Genomic DNA, 17,531 nt, shown 5'->3' with positions numbered 1-17,531 from the left:
AGTTTGCGCCTTTATTTATTCATGAATCAGTATACCCACATAACAAGTTTAATGAAATCCATTTTTTTCGCGATATTGTAAGATATTTCTTAAACGTATAGTACAACTTGCTTTGACATCGTATATATCTTATGCTCTATTTTACATAGTATAATAGTGGCTCATAATAGCCCTTAACTCCTTACGTATACAAAACAAATCACACCTACTTGATGTATATTAATAATTATTGAATTATTTATATTTATTCACATTCATTTAATAAAAAAATATTCCCAGATACCCCTGTATAAGTATGGATTATTATTTTCATTTGATAGGAGCTCTCTCATCTTTTTTAAGTTTAATAATTTCAACAAGTACCATTATCAAAATATCAGTAGTTTAAAAAAGTTAAAATTATGGAATTAAGGTATGATAGAATTAAAGTATGATGCTCAAATTTTTTTCATGTAGACTTTTGACATTAGCTCCAAAACACAATGGTATATTGATTAACAATAAAGCCCAAAAATTTATTACAGACATCATTATAAGAAACTGTACGTTAATACCAATACATAAAGTGTTTAAAAGAAATGTTTACAATTAGCATATTATAAAAATTATACGAGTAACGGGTTCAAAGAATTTCAATAATTTTTTTGTAATATTATCGTAACATTAAGATAATAGCTGCTTAATTTACGCTTATTTTTTATTTCAAACACAGTTGAGTAAGAGACTGTGCACCTTAAAAAAAAAAAAGTATTTTTATATGGACTTTAATTTTGCTGTGTTAAGAAAAGAAAAATTTTTTTTTGTATAATTACGATGTTTTTATTAAATACAACTTTTCCATGATTTGAATTTCAGGGTGATTCTCCGTTTGGAAAATCCGAAGCTTATATTAAATTAGAACAATTAGGTGAAGGCTCATACGCAACTGTTTTTAGAGGTTTTAGTCAATTAACAAACCAGGTTGTGGCTTTGAAAGAAATAAGGTTACAAGAAGAAGAAGGAGCACCTTTTACTGCTATTCGTGAGGCAAGCTTACTTAAAGAGTTGAAACATAATAATATTGTCACTCTGCACGACATAATTCACACTCGAGAAACTTTAACTTTCGTTTTTGAATATGTGTATACGGATCTCTCTCAGTATATGGAAAGACACAGTAGTATAGGTCAAGGTCTTGATCCACATAATGTTAAACTGTTTTTATTCCAACTTCTGCGTGGACTGGCTTATTGTCATCAACGGTAAGAATCTTAATATTGAATATTTTTAATTTTTTTCGAATACTATAAGTTAAACTCAATTAAGAAAAACATTGCAGACAGTTTCTAAAATTACTTTTTGCTACACAACCATGTCTCTCTTTATAATCACTTTATTTTTTTCTTATACTTTTGAATTGATATTGTAGACTCGTTATAATTTCTACTTATTCTTTTTCAAAATTATAAAAAGAAGTCTGATTCTGATAAAGGATACTTTTGGTTGAAGAGCGTAAAATGCTCTTAATTTTTTTTTTTAACTTAAGGATAAGAACAATTTTATTAAAAACTTTAATTCAGGGTCAAGTCAGTTCTAGGTTATAAATATTGTTGTAAAATAAGTTACAAGTATCCTCCTTATCCATTAAATAAAGTAGGATGATAAGGAAGTACTCAAAGATTAATTAAAGTTGTACCAAGTGTTTAAATACGACGTTCTCCCGCCGCCAGGAGTAGTAGTAGTAGAAGTAGTAGTAGTAGTAGTAGTTTTTTTTTTTTTTTTTTTTTTTTTTTTTTGTGGAGGGAGGGGAAATGCATTGAGGCACACCGCAGGGACAGCGGTAGTGTGGGACTCGGTGGATTTTTTTTTATTAGACCACCCATACCCACTAAAACCCCCCCCATGCCGCGTGGCTTTTGATCCACCCCGGAACCGCGTTAGCATTACTTCGGGGTGGAGCCACCAGGGAGACCATCGCGTCTCACAGCATTAACGAGCTAACTCGCCACCATTTGCTAGAGGTGCTGATGCTCTCGAGTCCTGAAAAGGACTCGGGGTCCCTGAGGACCAGCACCCTGTCTAGCGCTTCATAGTAGGCCGCCTACTCAGCCAGCACCACTATAAGCTTAATGCTTTCCCTTGCTGATAAGTAAAAAGTACCCAGCGCAGCGTGGGTCCACATAAGCCTGTCTTTCCACTGAAGGCCTTTCTGCCTTATTTTGACCCTGCTTGGGCCTTATCCCTGGCCTCTTTCAGGGCTCTTCTAAATAAAGGGCAGCTTCCGCTGCCTGCTTCGTGCTTGTTGTCCGTTGTTGGGCAAAGGAAGCACCGTGCTGGACCTAGGCACTCTTTCTTCCGGTGGTTTGAGCTCCCACACCGGAAGCAAAGCTTGGATCTGTTTTCTTCCCTACAGTTGCCCGAGACGTGTCCATATCCCAGGCATTTAAAACATCTTGTTACTTCGATTCTTCTTCGAATTCGGCAGCTTACAAAGCCAACTCGTAACCTGCCTTCCTTTTCTACTTGTCTGGCAGTTGTTTCGTCCACCTTGATTAAAGCCAGCCTCTGTCCTCTGGCATTTGGCTTTAAGAGAGCAACTTCTAGCTCCTGGCTCTGATGTCCAAAAGTCCTAGCGAAAGCCTCTTTGACCTCATCTTCCTCTACAATGGCATCCAGGTCTCGGACCTCTAATGTCACTTTTCTGTCGCTCATTTTCACGGTACCCTGTCCGGCTACCGACTTTTCAATTTGCTGTGAGAATGCAGTAGCATTCTCTACACCTTTGGCTTTAATAAGTATGTCTCCTTTTTTTGTAGTGACAACACTTTGGACTGCCACTTTAGCCTTATCGGGGTCAAAGTTCGCCTTCATAGTCTTCAGCACCGTTGCAAAGGTCTGCCCTTCAGCCATCTTTACTACTACTGTTGTTGTGGGGTCCACTTTTTTCTTCTGGCTTGTTTTGTCATTCAGGGGAATTTCCTCTTGTTTGCCACTATCTGTCTTCTTTTTCTTTAAAGACATAGTATGCTGGCGTTTTTCAGGGCTGTCCGATGGGCTCCTGTTTCTCTTACTTCGTTCTATTTCCTTTAAGGCAGTGTTCAGGGTTCGTTTCTGTACATGCCGACAGAAATTATCTCGCCTTTTTTCCCTCCACTGCAGGGATTCAAATGACGACTTCCAAGCGTTCATGTACAAATCTTCTTCAGTAAGACAGCGTTCTCTTAGCACCTCTGCCTCTTGAAGATGCTTAAGCGCCGCTTTGAGCCCATTTTTAACAGCGTTCGCTGTGTTGCCGTACTTATCATTAATCAGTTTTAGCGTCTCTGTAATGTCATTCGTTGCTGATTGGACTTTATCAGCAACTTGCTGTCGCTTTTTTCCGAGCCTAGTGGCACTTTCTTCTAAAGAGGCAAGCTCTTCCTGGGTCTGGTTGCTAAATACCGACACCTTGCTAACCTCGGTGTCGTTAGTGCCTATACTCGACAGGCTTCCTCGTCGTCCTTTGTCTGAAAAGAAAGGCCATGGAACATTTAGCAGTCCCTGTTGGCCATGAGACACGTCTTTGTGGCCCCCCCCAGAATCCGTGGGGCCTGCGTCAGTCACCCGGGCTTTCACCGGATCGGAACTGACGGCGGATTCCCTCAGAGAGGTTACCGCCTGGGGTACCTGTTTTTCATCGACGTTTTCCATTTTGGCATCTTTTTAGTTTCGTACTGACCCGCGAAGGCCAGCACTACCCTTTTTTTCCTAAAAATAAGCATTTGGAAAGGGTTAAAACCAGGGCAGCAGCCCTCTCTGTTACCAGAGAGAGATGCTACTTGCTCGGGCCGGCAGGGAGTCGCCACTCTCCCTCAGTCCCACCCGCGGAGACTGCCCTGGCGTTGAGTAACCAGTGTAAGAAGGGTGTTCGTGTGTAATGTATGTATTTGTTGGTACACAACGATCATCCCAGCGAGACGAGCGGCAGGCGTACAGTCCCGAGACCACGCAGACAACCCAACAAAACGGGCTGGCGTAAGGCACTAAGGTGCCGCCATATAGCCTCCTCAGTGGTAGTAAGCCTAGATTAGTCGGCCCACCACGTCTTTTTTGTTCATGAGGCGTACAGCCATATCAGATGTGGTTACCCAGACTTACCCGGGCCTCATCATCCGGCTTCACCCGTGGCCAGGCCCCCAACGCAAGCCCGGAAAAGGACCCGCCACACGCAACCCAGAACAATCCGTAAGTGTCCCTGTGTTTGTTTAGTAAGAGTGTGTGATGCATGTATCTGAGAAGAATGTTTTAACCGCCGCTTACTTCTATACACGACGGGTGCTAGTTTTTGTTGGCCCGCATCAAGCAATGGAGTGCCACCCACGGAAGCAGCAAAAAGCGAAGAACAAGGAGCACAAGCAGAGCCGGCCCATACATCCACACCGATGGAGGCATGGGGCACTAGTCCCCCGTCCACACCGCCGCAGATACACACGCCAGCGCCACACACGCCCCCCGATCCACGCCCCCGACCACCACCATAGAGAGCCACCCCAGCTGCCCATCGTCACCTCTTATTTCAAGAGGATGCCCCTATCCGCCACCCGGGGAAGCGCCCGGTATGGAGAAACTAGCGAAAACCCCACCCGGGAGTAGTAGTAGTAGTAGTAGTAGTAGTAGTAGTAGTAGTAGTAGTAGTAGTAGTAGTATTAGTAGTAGTAGTAGTAGTAGTAGTAGTAGCAGTAGTAGGAGTAGTAGTAGTAGTAGTAGTAGTAGTAGTAGTAGTAGTAGTAGTTTTTTTTTTTTTTTTTTTGTGGAGGGAGGGGAAATGCATTGAGGCACACCGCAGGGACAGCGGTAGTGTGGGACTCGGTGGATTTTTTTTATTAGACCACCCATACCCACTAAAACCCCCCCCCCATGCCGCGTGGCTTTTGATCCACCCCGGAACCGCGTTAGCATTACTTCGGGGTGGAGCCACCAGGGAGACCATCGCGTCTCACAGCATTAACGAGCTAACTCGCCACCATTTGCTAGAGGTGCTGATGCTCTCGAGTCCTGAAAAGGACTCGGGGTCCCTGAGGACCAGCACCCTGTCTAGCGCTTCATAGTAGGCCGCCTACTCAGCCAGCACCACTATAAGCTTAATGCTTTCCCTTGCTGATAGGTAAAAAGTACCCAGCGCAGCGTGGGTCCACATAAGCCTGTCTTTCCACTGAAGGCCTTTCTGCCTTATTTTGACCCTGCTTGGGCCTTATCCCTGGCCTCTTTCAGGGCTCTTCTGAATAAAGGGCAGCTTCCGCTGCCTGCTTCGTGCTTGTTGTCCGTTGTTGGGCAAAGGAAGCACCGTGCTGGACCTAGGCACTCTTTCTTCCGGTGGTTTGAGCTTCCACACCGGAAGCAAAGCTTGGATCTGTTTTCTTCCCTACAGTTGCCCGAGACGTGTCCATATCCCAGGCATTTAAAACATCTTGTTACTTCGATTCTTCTTCGAATTCGGCAGCTTACAAAGCCAACTCGTAACCTGCCTTCCTTTTCTACTTGTCTGGCAGTTGTTTCGTCCACCTTGATTAAAGCCAGCCTCTGTCCTCTGGCATTTGGCTTTAAGAGAGCAACTTCTAGCTCCTGGCTCTGATGTCCAAAAGTCCTAGCGAAAGCCTTTTTGACCTCATCTTCCTCTACAATGGCATCCAGGTCTCGGACCTCTAATGTCACTTTTCTGTCGCTCATTTTCACGGTACTCTGTCCGGCTACCGACTTTTTAATTTGCTGTGAGAATGCAGTAGCATTCTCTACACCTTTGGCTTTAATAAGTATGTCTCCTTTTTTTGTAGTGACAACACTCTGGACTGCCACTTTAGCCTTATCGGGGTCAAAGTTCGCCTTCATAGTCTTCAGCACCGTTGCAAAGGTCTGCCCTTTAGCCATTTTTACTACTACTGTTGTTGTGGGGTCCACTTTTTTCTTCTGGCTTGTTTTGTCATTCAGGGGAATTTCCTCTTGTTTGCCACTACCTGTCTTCTTTTTCTTTAAAGACATAGTATGCTGGCGTTTTTCAGGGCTGTCCGATGGGCTCCTGTTTCTCTTACTTCGTTCTATTTCCTTTAAGGCAGTGTTCAGGGTTCGTTTCTGTACATGCCGACGGAAATTATCTCGCCTTTTTTCCCTCCACTGCAATGATTCAAATGACGACTTCCAAGCGTTCATGTACAAATCTTCTTCAGTAAGACAGCGTTCTCTTAGCACCTCTGCCTCTTGAAGATGCTTAAGCGCCGCTTTGAGCCCATTTTTAACAGCGTTCGCTGTGTTGCCGTACTTATCATTAATCAGTTTTAGCGTCTCTGTAATGTCATTCGTTGCTGATTGGACTTTATCAGCAACTTGCTGTCGCTTTTTTCCGAGCCTAGTGGCACTTTCTTCTAAAGAGGCAAGCTCTTCCTGGGTCTGGTTGCTAAATACCGACACCTTGCTAACCTCGGTGTCGTTAGTGCCTATACTCGACAGGCTTCCTCGTCGTCCTTTGTCTGAAAAGAAAAGCCATGAAACATTTAGCAGTCCCTGTTGGCCATGAGACACGTCTTTGTGGCCCCCCCCCCCAGAATCCGTGGGGCCTGCGTCAGTCACCCGGGCTTTCACCGGATCGGAACTGACGGCGGATTTCCTCAGAGAGGTTACCGCCTGGGGTACCTATTTTACATCGACGTTTTTCATTTTGGCATCTTTTTAGTTTCGTACTGACCCGCGAAGGCCAGCACTACCCTTTTTTTCCTAGAAATAAGCATTTGGAAAGGGTTAAAACCAGGGCAGCAGCCCTCTCTGTTACCAGAGAGAGATGCTACTTGCTCGGGCCGGCCGGGAGTCGCCACTCCCCCTCAGTCCCACCCGCGGAGACTGCCCTGGCGTTGAGTAACAAGTGTAAGAAGGGTGTTCGTGTGTAATGTATGTATTTGTTGGTACACAACGGTCATCCCAGCGAGACGAGCGGCAGGCGTACAGTCCCGAGACCACGCAGACAACCCGACAAAACGGGCTGGCGTAAGGCACTAAGGTGCCGCCATATAGCCTCCTTAGTGGTAGTAAGCCTAGATTAGTCGGCCCACCACGTCTTTTTTGTTCATGAGGCGTACAGCCATATCAGATGTGGTTACCCAGACTTACCCGGGCCTCATCATCCGGCTTCACCCGTGGCCGGGCCCCCAACGCAAGCCCGGAAAAGGACCCGCCACACGCAACCCAGAACAATCCGTAAGTGTCCCTGTGTTTGTTTAGTAAGAGTGTGTGATGCATGTATCTGAGAAGAATGTTTTAACCGCCGCTTACTTCTATACACGACGGGTGCTAGTTTTTGTTGGCCCGCATCAAGCAATGGAGTGCCACTCACGGAAGCAGCAAAAAGCGAAGAACAAGGAGCACAAGCAGAGCCGGCCCATACATCCACACCGATGGAGGCATGGGGCACTAGTCCCCCGTCCACACTGCCGCAGATACACACGCCAGCGCCACACACGCCCCCCGATCCACGCCCCCGACCACCACCATAGAGAGGCACCCCAGCTGCCCATCGTCACCTCTTATTTCAAGAGGATGCCCCTATCCGCCACCCGGGGAAGCGCCCGGTATGGAGAAACTAGCGAAAACCCCACCCGGGAGTAGTAGTAGTAGTAGTAGTAGTAGTAGTAGTAGTAGTAGTAGTAGTAGTAGTAGTAGTTTTTTTTTTTTTTTTTTGTGGAGGGAGGATAAATGCACTGAGGCACACCGCAGAGATAGCGGTAGTGTGGGACTCGGTGGATTTTTTTTATTAGACCACCCATACCCACTAAAAGCCCCCCCCATGCCGCGTGGCTTTTGATCCACCCCGGAACCACGTTAGCATTACTTCAGGGTGGAGCCACCAGGGAGACTATCGCGTCTCACAGCATTAACAAGCTAACTAGCCACCATTTGCTAGAGGTGCTGATGCTCTCGAGTCCTGAAAAGGACTCGGGGTCCCTGATGACCAGCACCCTTTCTAGCGCTCCATAGTAGGCTGCTAACCTAGCAAGCACCACTATAAGCTTGATGCTTTCCCTTGCTGATAGGTACAAGTACTTAAAGCAGCGTGAGTCCACATTGGTCCACCTTCCTACTCAAGGCCTTTCCGTCTTATTTGCGTCGTGCTTGAGCCTTTTCTCTGGCCTCGTTTAGCGCTCTTCTAAATAGAGGGCAGCTCCCACTGCCGGCTTCGTGCTTGTTTTCCGTCGTTAGACAGAGAAAACACCATGCTGGGCCTGAATACGCTTTCTTCCGGTAGTTGCAGCTTCCACACCAGAATAAAAACTTGGATCTATTTTCTTCTTTACAGCTGCCTGGGACATGTCCATATCCCAGGCATTGGTAACATCTTGTTACTTCGGTTCTTCGTCAGATTTGGCAGCTTACAAAGCCAACTCTTAACCTGCCTTCACTCTCTGCTTATCTAGCAGTTGCTTCTGCCAGCCTCTGTTCTCTGATATTTGGTTTTAAGAGAGCTACTTTAGGCTCCTGGCCATCTAGTTTAAAAATCTTGATGAAAGCCTCTTTAACGTCGTCTTCCTCGACAAAAGCGTCCAGATCTGGAACCTCTAGTGTCACTTTGTTCGTGCTTATTCTTACAGTTTCCTGTTCGGCTACTGACTTTCCAATTTTCTGTGAAAATGCAATTGCATCCTCTACAACTTTGGCTTTTATGAATATGTCTCCTTTTCTTGTGGTGACAACACTTTTAACTGCGGTCTTGGCCTTGTCAGGGTCAAACTTCGCCTTCATTGACTTAAGTACACTCGCAAAAGTCTGCTCTTCAGCCATCTTCATCAATACTGTTGTCGTCGGGTCTACTCTCTTCTTCTCGCCATTTTTGTCGTCCAGGAGAACCTCTTCTTGTTTGCCTCTGACTGTTTTTTTTCTTAGACGACATGGCTTGTTGGCTTTTTTAAGGGCTATGTGATGGGCTCCAGTTTTTTTTTTTTTTAACTTGCTCTATCTCCTTAGAGCAGTGTTCAGGGTTATTTTCTGAACATGCTATCGAAAATTTTTTCCCCTATGTTCTCTGTATTGCAGGGATTTAAAACACTCTTTTTAACTTCTCGTTACATTTTTTTTCTTTAAAAGGACGCTTTTTCTAGTCAACTCAGCTGCTTCCAAGTGTTTGAGCGCAGCTTTTAGACCATTTTTGAAGGCGTTTGCTGTGTTTCCATACTTTTCATAAATTGCCTTAAGGGTCTCTTTTATCTCTAAAGTTGCAGATTGAACTTGCTCAATCTCTTGAATTCTCTTCACTTTTAGCTCAGCATCCTCTCTTTCCAGAGAGGCGAGCTCATCTTAAGTCTGGTTGCTGAAGACAGACACGTTACCATTCTCGCTGACGTTACTGCCTATATTCGAAAGGCTTCCTCTTCGTCCTTCATCTGTAACAAAAGGCCATGAAACATGTAACAGTCGTGGTTGGCCATGAGACACGTCTTTGTGCCCCCCCCCCCTCCCAGAATCCGTGGGGCCAGTGGCAGTCACCCGGGCTTGCACCGGAACAGAACTGCCAGCGGATTCCCTCAAAGAGGTTACCGCCTGGGGTACAAGTTTAACATTAAAGTTTTTCATTTTTAGTTCTTCTTAAAATTGCATTGACTGGTAAAAGCCAACACTCCCCTTTTTTTCGAAAATAAGAATCTGGAAAGGGTAAAAACCAGCGCAGCAACCCACTTCGTTGCCGAAGATTGGTGCTACTTGCTCAGGCCGGCTGGGAGTCGCCACTCTCCCTCAGTCCCACCCGCGGAGACTGCCCGTGCGTTGTGTAGGGAGTGTGAAGGTGGTGATTGTGTGTAGTGTATGTATATGTTGGTACACCACAGTCATTCCAGCGAGACGAGCAACTGGCACATAGTCCCACGACCGGCGCAGACAACCCGAAAAAACGAGCTGGCGTATACAAGGCACTGAAAAGTCCCACCATGTAGGCTCTTAAGTGGTAGTAAGTGTAGATTAGTCAGCCCACCACGTCTTTTTTGTTGATGAGTCGTGCAGCCATATCAGATGCGATTACCCGGACTTACCCAGGCCTTATCATCCGGCTTCACCCGCCGCCAGGTCCTCCACACCAGCCAGGGAGAGAACCCGCCGCACGCAAACTGAAACAACTAGCGAGTATACATGTGTTGGTTTAGTGAAAGTCTGATGCATATATCTGAGAAGAATGTTTTAACCGCTGCTTACTTCTATACACGACGGGATGCTAGTTTTTGTTGGCCCACATCAAGCAGTTAAACGCCACCCACGGCGGCAACTGAAAGCAAAGAGCAAAGAGCACAAGCAGCGCCAGGCCACACATGTACATCAATAAAGACAGAGAGCACAAGGCTCACGTCCACAAAGACTCAGATACACACTCCAACGCCTCCCGATCGACGCCCCCCTCTGTGACCACAAATGGCTGCCCCAACTGCCCTTCTTCACCTCAGATCTTAAAAGGGTGCCCCTATCCGCTACCTAGGGAAGCGCCCGGTATGGAGAAACTAGCAAAACCCCCGCCAAAAGCAGTAGTAGTAAAAGTAGTAGGAGTAGTCGTAGTAGTAGTAGTAGTAGTTTTTTTTTTTTTGTGGAGGGAGGGGAAATGCAGTGAGGCACACCGCAGGCATTACTTTGGGGTGGAGCCACCAGGGAGACCATCGCGTCTCACAGCATTAACCACCGCGGGGCAGTAAGCACATCTGGGGGATGCTTTCACCGCCACGTGATGGAGATAGGCATCGAACTGACCATGCCCAGAGAGGAACTGAGTGAGGTAATAATTCACCTCTCCGTGCCCTCTCTCAACCCATGGTCGCAGGTTCGGGATCAGCCGGTGCGTCCATCTACCCACACTAGCCTGGTCCCACTCCTGTTGCCATCACTTTCGTCGCCGGAGCCGAGGAATTTCCTTCACCGCTCCAGCGCAAGCAACACGACGAGAATCGTTCGTGCTATCACCATAACAGCAGCAGAGGAAATCGTGTGGTAGGAGGAAGCGATCCTTAGAGATCCGATGCGCTGCACCGAAATACGGCGCTCTCGGACGTCCCGTCTCGCAACTGCATCTGCCCATACCTCCGCGCCGTAGAGCAGTTTCGAGTTTGAGACCAACGCCAGAAGCCGTCTTTTAGCCTCTCGCGGGCCCCCAACGTTCGACATTAACCGTATTAGCGCTCCCGCAACCTTGGTCGCTTTGTCGGCTGCTCTCTTGATATGCTCCCAGAATGTGAGGCGTCAGTCAACCTACACCCCCAAGTAGCGCACAACTGGGCTTGCACTGATTGCCTCGCCCGCAACGCTCAGGCGAAAGTCTCCCCCCGCGAACCACCTTTGCCTGGTAAGGACGACTATCTCCGTCTTGTTGACCGCCCACCGAATTTTACGCTCGGCCTCCTCTCGGGATCTCGCTGTGACGTGCAGTGCTATGTCATCAGCAAAACCCGTCAGCTTGACCCCCGGAGGCATTTCAAGGCGCAAAAGTTCATCGTAGATCAGGTTCCATAAGTCAGGTCCAAGGGCGGAGCCCTGTGTGACTTCCGACGCCAGGCGCCTCTCTCTTGGTCCATCCTTTGTGTCGTACCGGAGTACACAATCCTGAAGATAGCTATCCAGTATCTTTCTAAGGTATTCTGGTCCATTCTGGTGCCTCAAAGCCCTCATTATGTTGGACCGTTTGGCCGAGTTAAAAGCGTTTCTAACGTTGAGAGTCACCAGGACACAGGCGCTTCTCGTCTTATGTAAAGGTTTCCATGCCTCCCTCACCGACTCAAGGACCTTAGCCACAGCCATGACCGTTGATTGTCCCCCTCAAAAGCTGTACCGATTATCCGAGAGACTGACTTACCCTCTTAGATGAGTTCGTATCAGCCTCTCGAGCATTTTTCCAGAATTATCCAGCATGCACAAAGGTCGGAGCAACGACGGAACCAAGGGGGGTGGTTGACCCTTGTCCAGAAGGACAAGCCTTTGGATCTTCCACCGCTCACTAAACAGTCCGTTGCGCAAAGACGCATTAAACATGTCCAGCAACACGAGTGATTTTTCCATGGCTATGACCTTGAAGACTTCGGATGGCACCCTGTCCGGACCCGGAGCCTTGCGGCCCGGCGTCTCCGACACCACCGATCTCAATTTATCGAGGGTAAAGAGAGGCACTCGCCCACACTTATGTCCTCTCGCCTCCTCTCGGGATGCTCCAGAAAGGGACAAGACACCACCCTCTCCAAGGAGGAAGGCTTCATCGGCACCACTGGGTCTGAGCCGCGCAGTCTTTTAAGCGCGATTTGGTAGCTCAGGCCCCACGTATCTTATCTACATCAGCAATGAGTTCGCGCCAGCATCGGTTCTTGCTCACCTTGATCTTCTGCACCAGGATACTTTTTGCTTCCCTGTACGCGGCAACAGCCACTTCCGCGTCTTCGCGATTTCTGTGTCGCTGTGCAAGACGGCGTAGGCGCTGCGCCTTTCCGCGCAGGTTGGCAATTTCTTCGGTCCACCAGTAGCACGAGCTCCGGCCCCGCCTGTCGGTTCTTTTGGGCATACACGTGTCACACCACTACTTGACACGTCTCATGGTACCTCCTACAAGAGCCTCGTCTTCCGCCCGCCTCCTGGAGTCGGTTCTCGGCAAGCCGCCCTCTAAAGACGCCGATCGATATGTTAGGGGAAATGTAGCAGCTCACATAGAATACACTTCCACTCCTGATCCACACGAAACCGTCCCCGCCTCCGGAATCGGATACGGGGAACTTGTCGCTGCGAATCAGGATGGCCGCACATCCAGTCTTGTCGCAGTACCAGCCCCGACCCGGTAACGTGCGGGACGGCTCATTTATGAAGAGCAAGTCCACACCCCAGGCGTGGGAGAACTAGTGCAGCAGATCATGTGCAAGCCCGGTCCTCTCAAGGTTTACTTGCAGGATCATCGCCATTTTCGCTGAGCTCCTCCTGCAAATTCCTGCAGCGCTTGACACCCGGCAGTCCCAGCGACGTGTCCGGTGTCCGGTTTCGGGATGACGCATTCACACAAGTAACAGCTCACTTTTTTTTTGGAGCAGTTACGTGCTACGTGGCCCCTTTCACCATACCTCCAGCACGCCCCGGTCCTGTCAGGCCCGCCACACTGCCTTGCAATGTATCCGAAACCCAGGCACTTAAAGCAGTGCTCAGCATTGTACTTAGGCCGCATTCTGCAATTCAATTTTTTTTTACATACGTCTACATATAATTTTACAACTATTATTGCATAGTTATAACACATTACTATAAATAATTATTATAATTTGAAAGGGGTATTTACCCAAGAAACTACGGAAAATGAATATCGGAATATCTGAGATTAGGTCGTTCAAAAAAATATGTCTTCTGTTGTATAATTTTCTAGTATGTATACAAATTTCAGGAAAATAACTCACCAAACATCTTCTGTTTCTTTATTTAGTTTTGATTAATAAGCAAACATAAACCGTCTTTTTCTAAAGATATAACTGTTTCTTTTATACAGTTATACAAATGTAAGTGACCATCCAAATGTACACCGTTCAGTATAATAAAATTTGTATGGTCGCACAATGTAAATGCAAGAAAGTTGTAAAACTAGGACCGTGGTCATTAGGACCAAGGATGCATCCTTGGTACTTACCGTGACAACCGTGCACAATTTTCACTAACATACGATTTCCTAAGCCTTGCAGGTTTTAAATTTACAATTTGCATATGTACATTAAAGACTTTTTTTTACTAATGCAAGTTCGGAAATAAATTTTTTAAACCACCCTTTACTTAACTTTAATTTAAGCATGAAAAAAATTTAACCATAAATTCACAGCACTTTAAGAAAAAAAAGGTTAAAATGTACTGGTTCATGTCTTTGTAGTTCTAAAAATTTCTCATTATCTATCGGTAACAAGTTTATTTACTTTCGCTTATATAACTAGAGCTTTTTCTAAATTTTTTCAAGGCAAATTACTTGTATCGTACATCATTTTCACATGTCTAACAACCATTACTTTATCATTTTATTTCTTGTGTTGTAACGAACAGTCAACTGCCATAAATTTTTAAATGTTAAACATCAAGCTTTTCACTACAAAATATTTTATAAAGTTTTTTTTTCATTTGATGTTAGATTTTTCAATTTATATTTCAACGTTCGGCATTAACCGTGTAAGCGCTCCCGCAACCTTAGCGGCTTTTTTGGGCTTTTTCAACCTTTGGCATAGTGGAAATGTCTGCAGTAAAACATCTTGCCAGTTAATCTGGCACTCTCTGTACTAATGATGCATGGGGTCCACTCGTCACTGTGTTGCCTTTTCCTGGAGAAGGACTGATAACGTTGAAAATTTAAACTTTCGCAATTTATGTTTTTTGTAGGCATGTTCTAATATGTATGTTGATTTAGTCTCTGTACCTACTAAAACTTTAATGTGACATTTTTCATTTTAATATAAATATTAAAACAACTAAGTGGTTTTATTTTTATAATGTGTTTTTTAGCGTGTAAAAATTAATCTCGGTGATGTAGTTCAATCTTTATTTGAAAAGTTTTTAAAACAGTTTATTTTATAAAAGCATGTAGCTAATTCATTTTTAACGATATGTACAAATTTTTTTTGGAATTGTGTGGTCGCTTGGAGGAAATAAATGAAATTGTAAACTGGTAAATTCTTTTTTTCGTTGCATAAATTAGGGTGTTGAACACTTGACCGCAACTTGTTTTTCCCAAGGCTTGATTTTTGCTTTGTTTGTATCTGTAAATGAAATATAATGTCGCGAAATTTCTTAATAGGACTGTGTTTTGTAATACAACGTATAACCGTTTTCATAATTGTTAATCTCCTCAATAAAGTTGATTTGGTTTGATGGTGGCCTACTTTGATTACCTGGATTGAACGTATTATTTTGCGACCTTCTACCTATGATCGATTTTAAGAGTCATTACTGTTATTATTTTAACTAAGGTTTGAATGACGATTTATATTGCTAGCTGAGTTATTTATGTTTATATTATTTCTGCAGTCTCGCCAATTAAAGTTTTGAAGGCTTAGTGTTATTGTACGGAAGCTACTAAAATTATGAGTTAGGCTTGAATTTATATACCTCCCATATTCTACATATGAATTTGCTTTAACTGTAATACAACTGTTTAATACGCCCACTGCGTCTAGAGAATTTGTAAGTTTAATGAGATCGTTAATTTTCCTAATTTTCCAAATAATTAAGATTCTTAAATGACTCCTTTGAAATGATTTACGAAGTGCATGAATGGCTTCTATCAAAATCAGTAAACCCGACAACATTTTTGTATAACTGGATGAATTTAGAATATACCTGCTATGACTCATATTATTTGCAGCATTGTGTGCATTTTATTCAAGGACCCTATGGCCTATTATTTGGACTTTGGCATTCCAATATTTAACTAAGTACAAGGTCTCAAAGTCATAAATAGAGTTTATTTTCTTGTTAAGGTATCTGAACCAATCAAAGATTGATACGCTTAATGCTTGTAATAAAACTGGTTTGGTTGTGTATAAAATAAAACGTAGATGGAAAATGTAATACTTACTAAGTTTTGTTTAACATGGTAGTACAAAACCCACTAAGATGTTTTACCAGATTATCACTAAATACGCACACTGTGCATACTACAGCACAAGTAAAATTTTGCTACAGGCGTTAAATTTATGCTTGGCGCTAGTAAATTGAGGTAAAGAAAAAGGAGAAATCGTAGGAAAAAAGGAGTGGTAACGAACTCGTTTCGTTGGCGACCACTAGTTAAACTTTTCAGTACGGCGTGCTAGTGATCTTAGCCGTAGATGAACGTGTAATTATAAATATTTAATTTTAGTTTTTGTCACTGGTAACGCAGAATTTAACCAAAATAAACTCCAACTTTTAATACAGAATTCAATGACTCAATTCGCCTCCTTATTTTTAAAATACCCTTTGTCTTAATACTATAGAGTGTAACTATTTTGATTGATCTGTTATTTCATAGGTTGACATCTTTTATAAACATTCCTTAGCTCTCCCTCAAGGTTTATAACCACCCTGAACCGTTCTCAATGTAACGGAAAACTATTTTTGGTTTGTCAATTAGGTTAAATTTTCTGCATAGCCCTCACCCCCTCATGTTTTCTGATATCGTTGCAGCCCTTCTTTAGCTACTTCTAATGAAAGCTGAAATGAATAAAGTTTGTTTGTTGTTTAATTTAACAAAATTTTTTATTTGATTCTATGAGCCCCACAAACTCTTCGTAACTTCTACTTTGATAAATAAAGAAAGAAATTGTTTCATCTTTTCACTGTGTTGAGTGAGCTGAATTTAAGTTTGGTACCTTTTAAACTTCTTGGAATATAGAAAAAAAATTGTATTTTCACTTACACTACTGTAAGAACCATAAATTTTTTTTGTGAATTTTAATTAATGTGATAATTTATTATGATTATCTTTTCTATGTAACTTGTTTGTAAATTTTCAAGTATCATTGAGGACTTGACAAGGCATGTTGTTTTTTCTTTCTTATATTTAAAACATATTCTGAAGTTCATTTACTCTACTATTGAATACGTTGAAAAATGTAAAATAATAATATTATTTTTAGTTAAGGAACAACGAATAATATTACAGTATATTTGAACAGTTCTCTGGTATCTCTGTTTAGTACGTTACGACAGAAATGTACATTTGTTCCTTATTAAACTATGTAGGTTATTTTTATTAAGTTAAATTTTTTGCCTTCAACCAAGTCCGTACTCAACAGTCTGTTATCTAGGACAAAAATTTGGATTAAAATAGACTTTTTTGTTTAAAAGCTTCGACTTAGATATAATTTAATGACATTTGATTAAACATTTTTAAATAAATATCTTGTTAATACAAACGAGGTTTTCAATTGTAAGTGGATGTAAGGAAGAAAATTTATTAACGAAAATACTTTGTCATTCCAAAAAACCTGTATAAAGTCTACCTTAAAATGATTTTTACTAACTCAACATGGTTTAATCCTTGTTTCAATCCACGTTTATATAACTGTATTAATATAAAAAATAAGTTATAACTATTTATTTCATTATGCAGTGAGACTACATTTAAGTAATTGTTTTTTTATTAGTACGTTAATTTTTTTTTTAAAATGAATTACACAATCACATCACGTTAATTTAAAACCTTTACAACGATGAATTAATAAAGATTCAATTACTTATTTTTTTTAATTTTTTCAAAATAGAAAATTATCTTTTAAATAAAAATTTTTATTTCCAAAGTATTATAACATTTTATCCAAGCATTTATTTCATTTACACTTTTACATTCAAATAATGCAGCGTAAAATCGACCATTAAAAAAAAGTAGTTTTTTATTCTAATATAAGCTGACGTAAATTCAAATAAATAACGCTGTTTGTAAATAAAGAATCTTGTTTTAACAGTTTTTCACAAATATCCTTTTTTCAACTTTCTGGGACATGGAATATTTTTATTTTTTTATCTCTAATTCGTAATAATAGTTTACATAGTTGTATGTTAGTGAAGCAAATAGTGATATTTCTTTT

At 42.9% G+C, this 17,531-nt stretch overlaps 1 protein-coding gene across 1 annotated transcript in view; it reads left to right on the top strand.

The window, feature by feature from the left end:
- Eip63E (cyclin dependent kinase Eip63E) overlaps window positions 1–17,531 on the top strand; it is a 331,847-nt gene that overhangs the window by 186,339 nt on the left and 127,977 nt on the right. Inside the window, exon 5 of the mRNA XM_089597237.1 lies at window positions 856–1,241. Within this exon, the coding sequence (XP_089453363.1) occupies window positions 856–1,241 (386 nt within the window). The remainder of the gene's footprint in view (window positions 1–855; window positions 1,242–17,531) is intronic.

The sequence above is a fragment of the Copidosoma floridanum genome, unplaced genomic scaffold (genome assembly GCF_036245765.1).
Source record: "Copidosoma floridanum isolate Cflo_tuat_1 unplaced genomic scaffold, Cflo_Japanese_pri ptg000031l, whole genome shotgun sequence".
NCBI lineage: Eukaryota > Metazoa > Arthropoda > Insecta > Hymenoptera > Encyrtidae > Copidosoma > Copidosoma floridanum.
The sequence above is the reverse complement of the archived record's forward strand: the minus strand, read 5'-3'. Positions and strand labels throughout refer to the sequence as shown.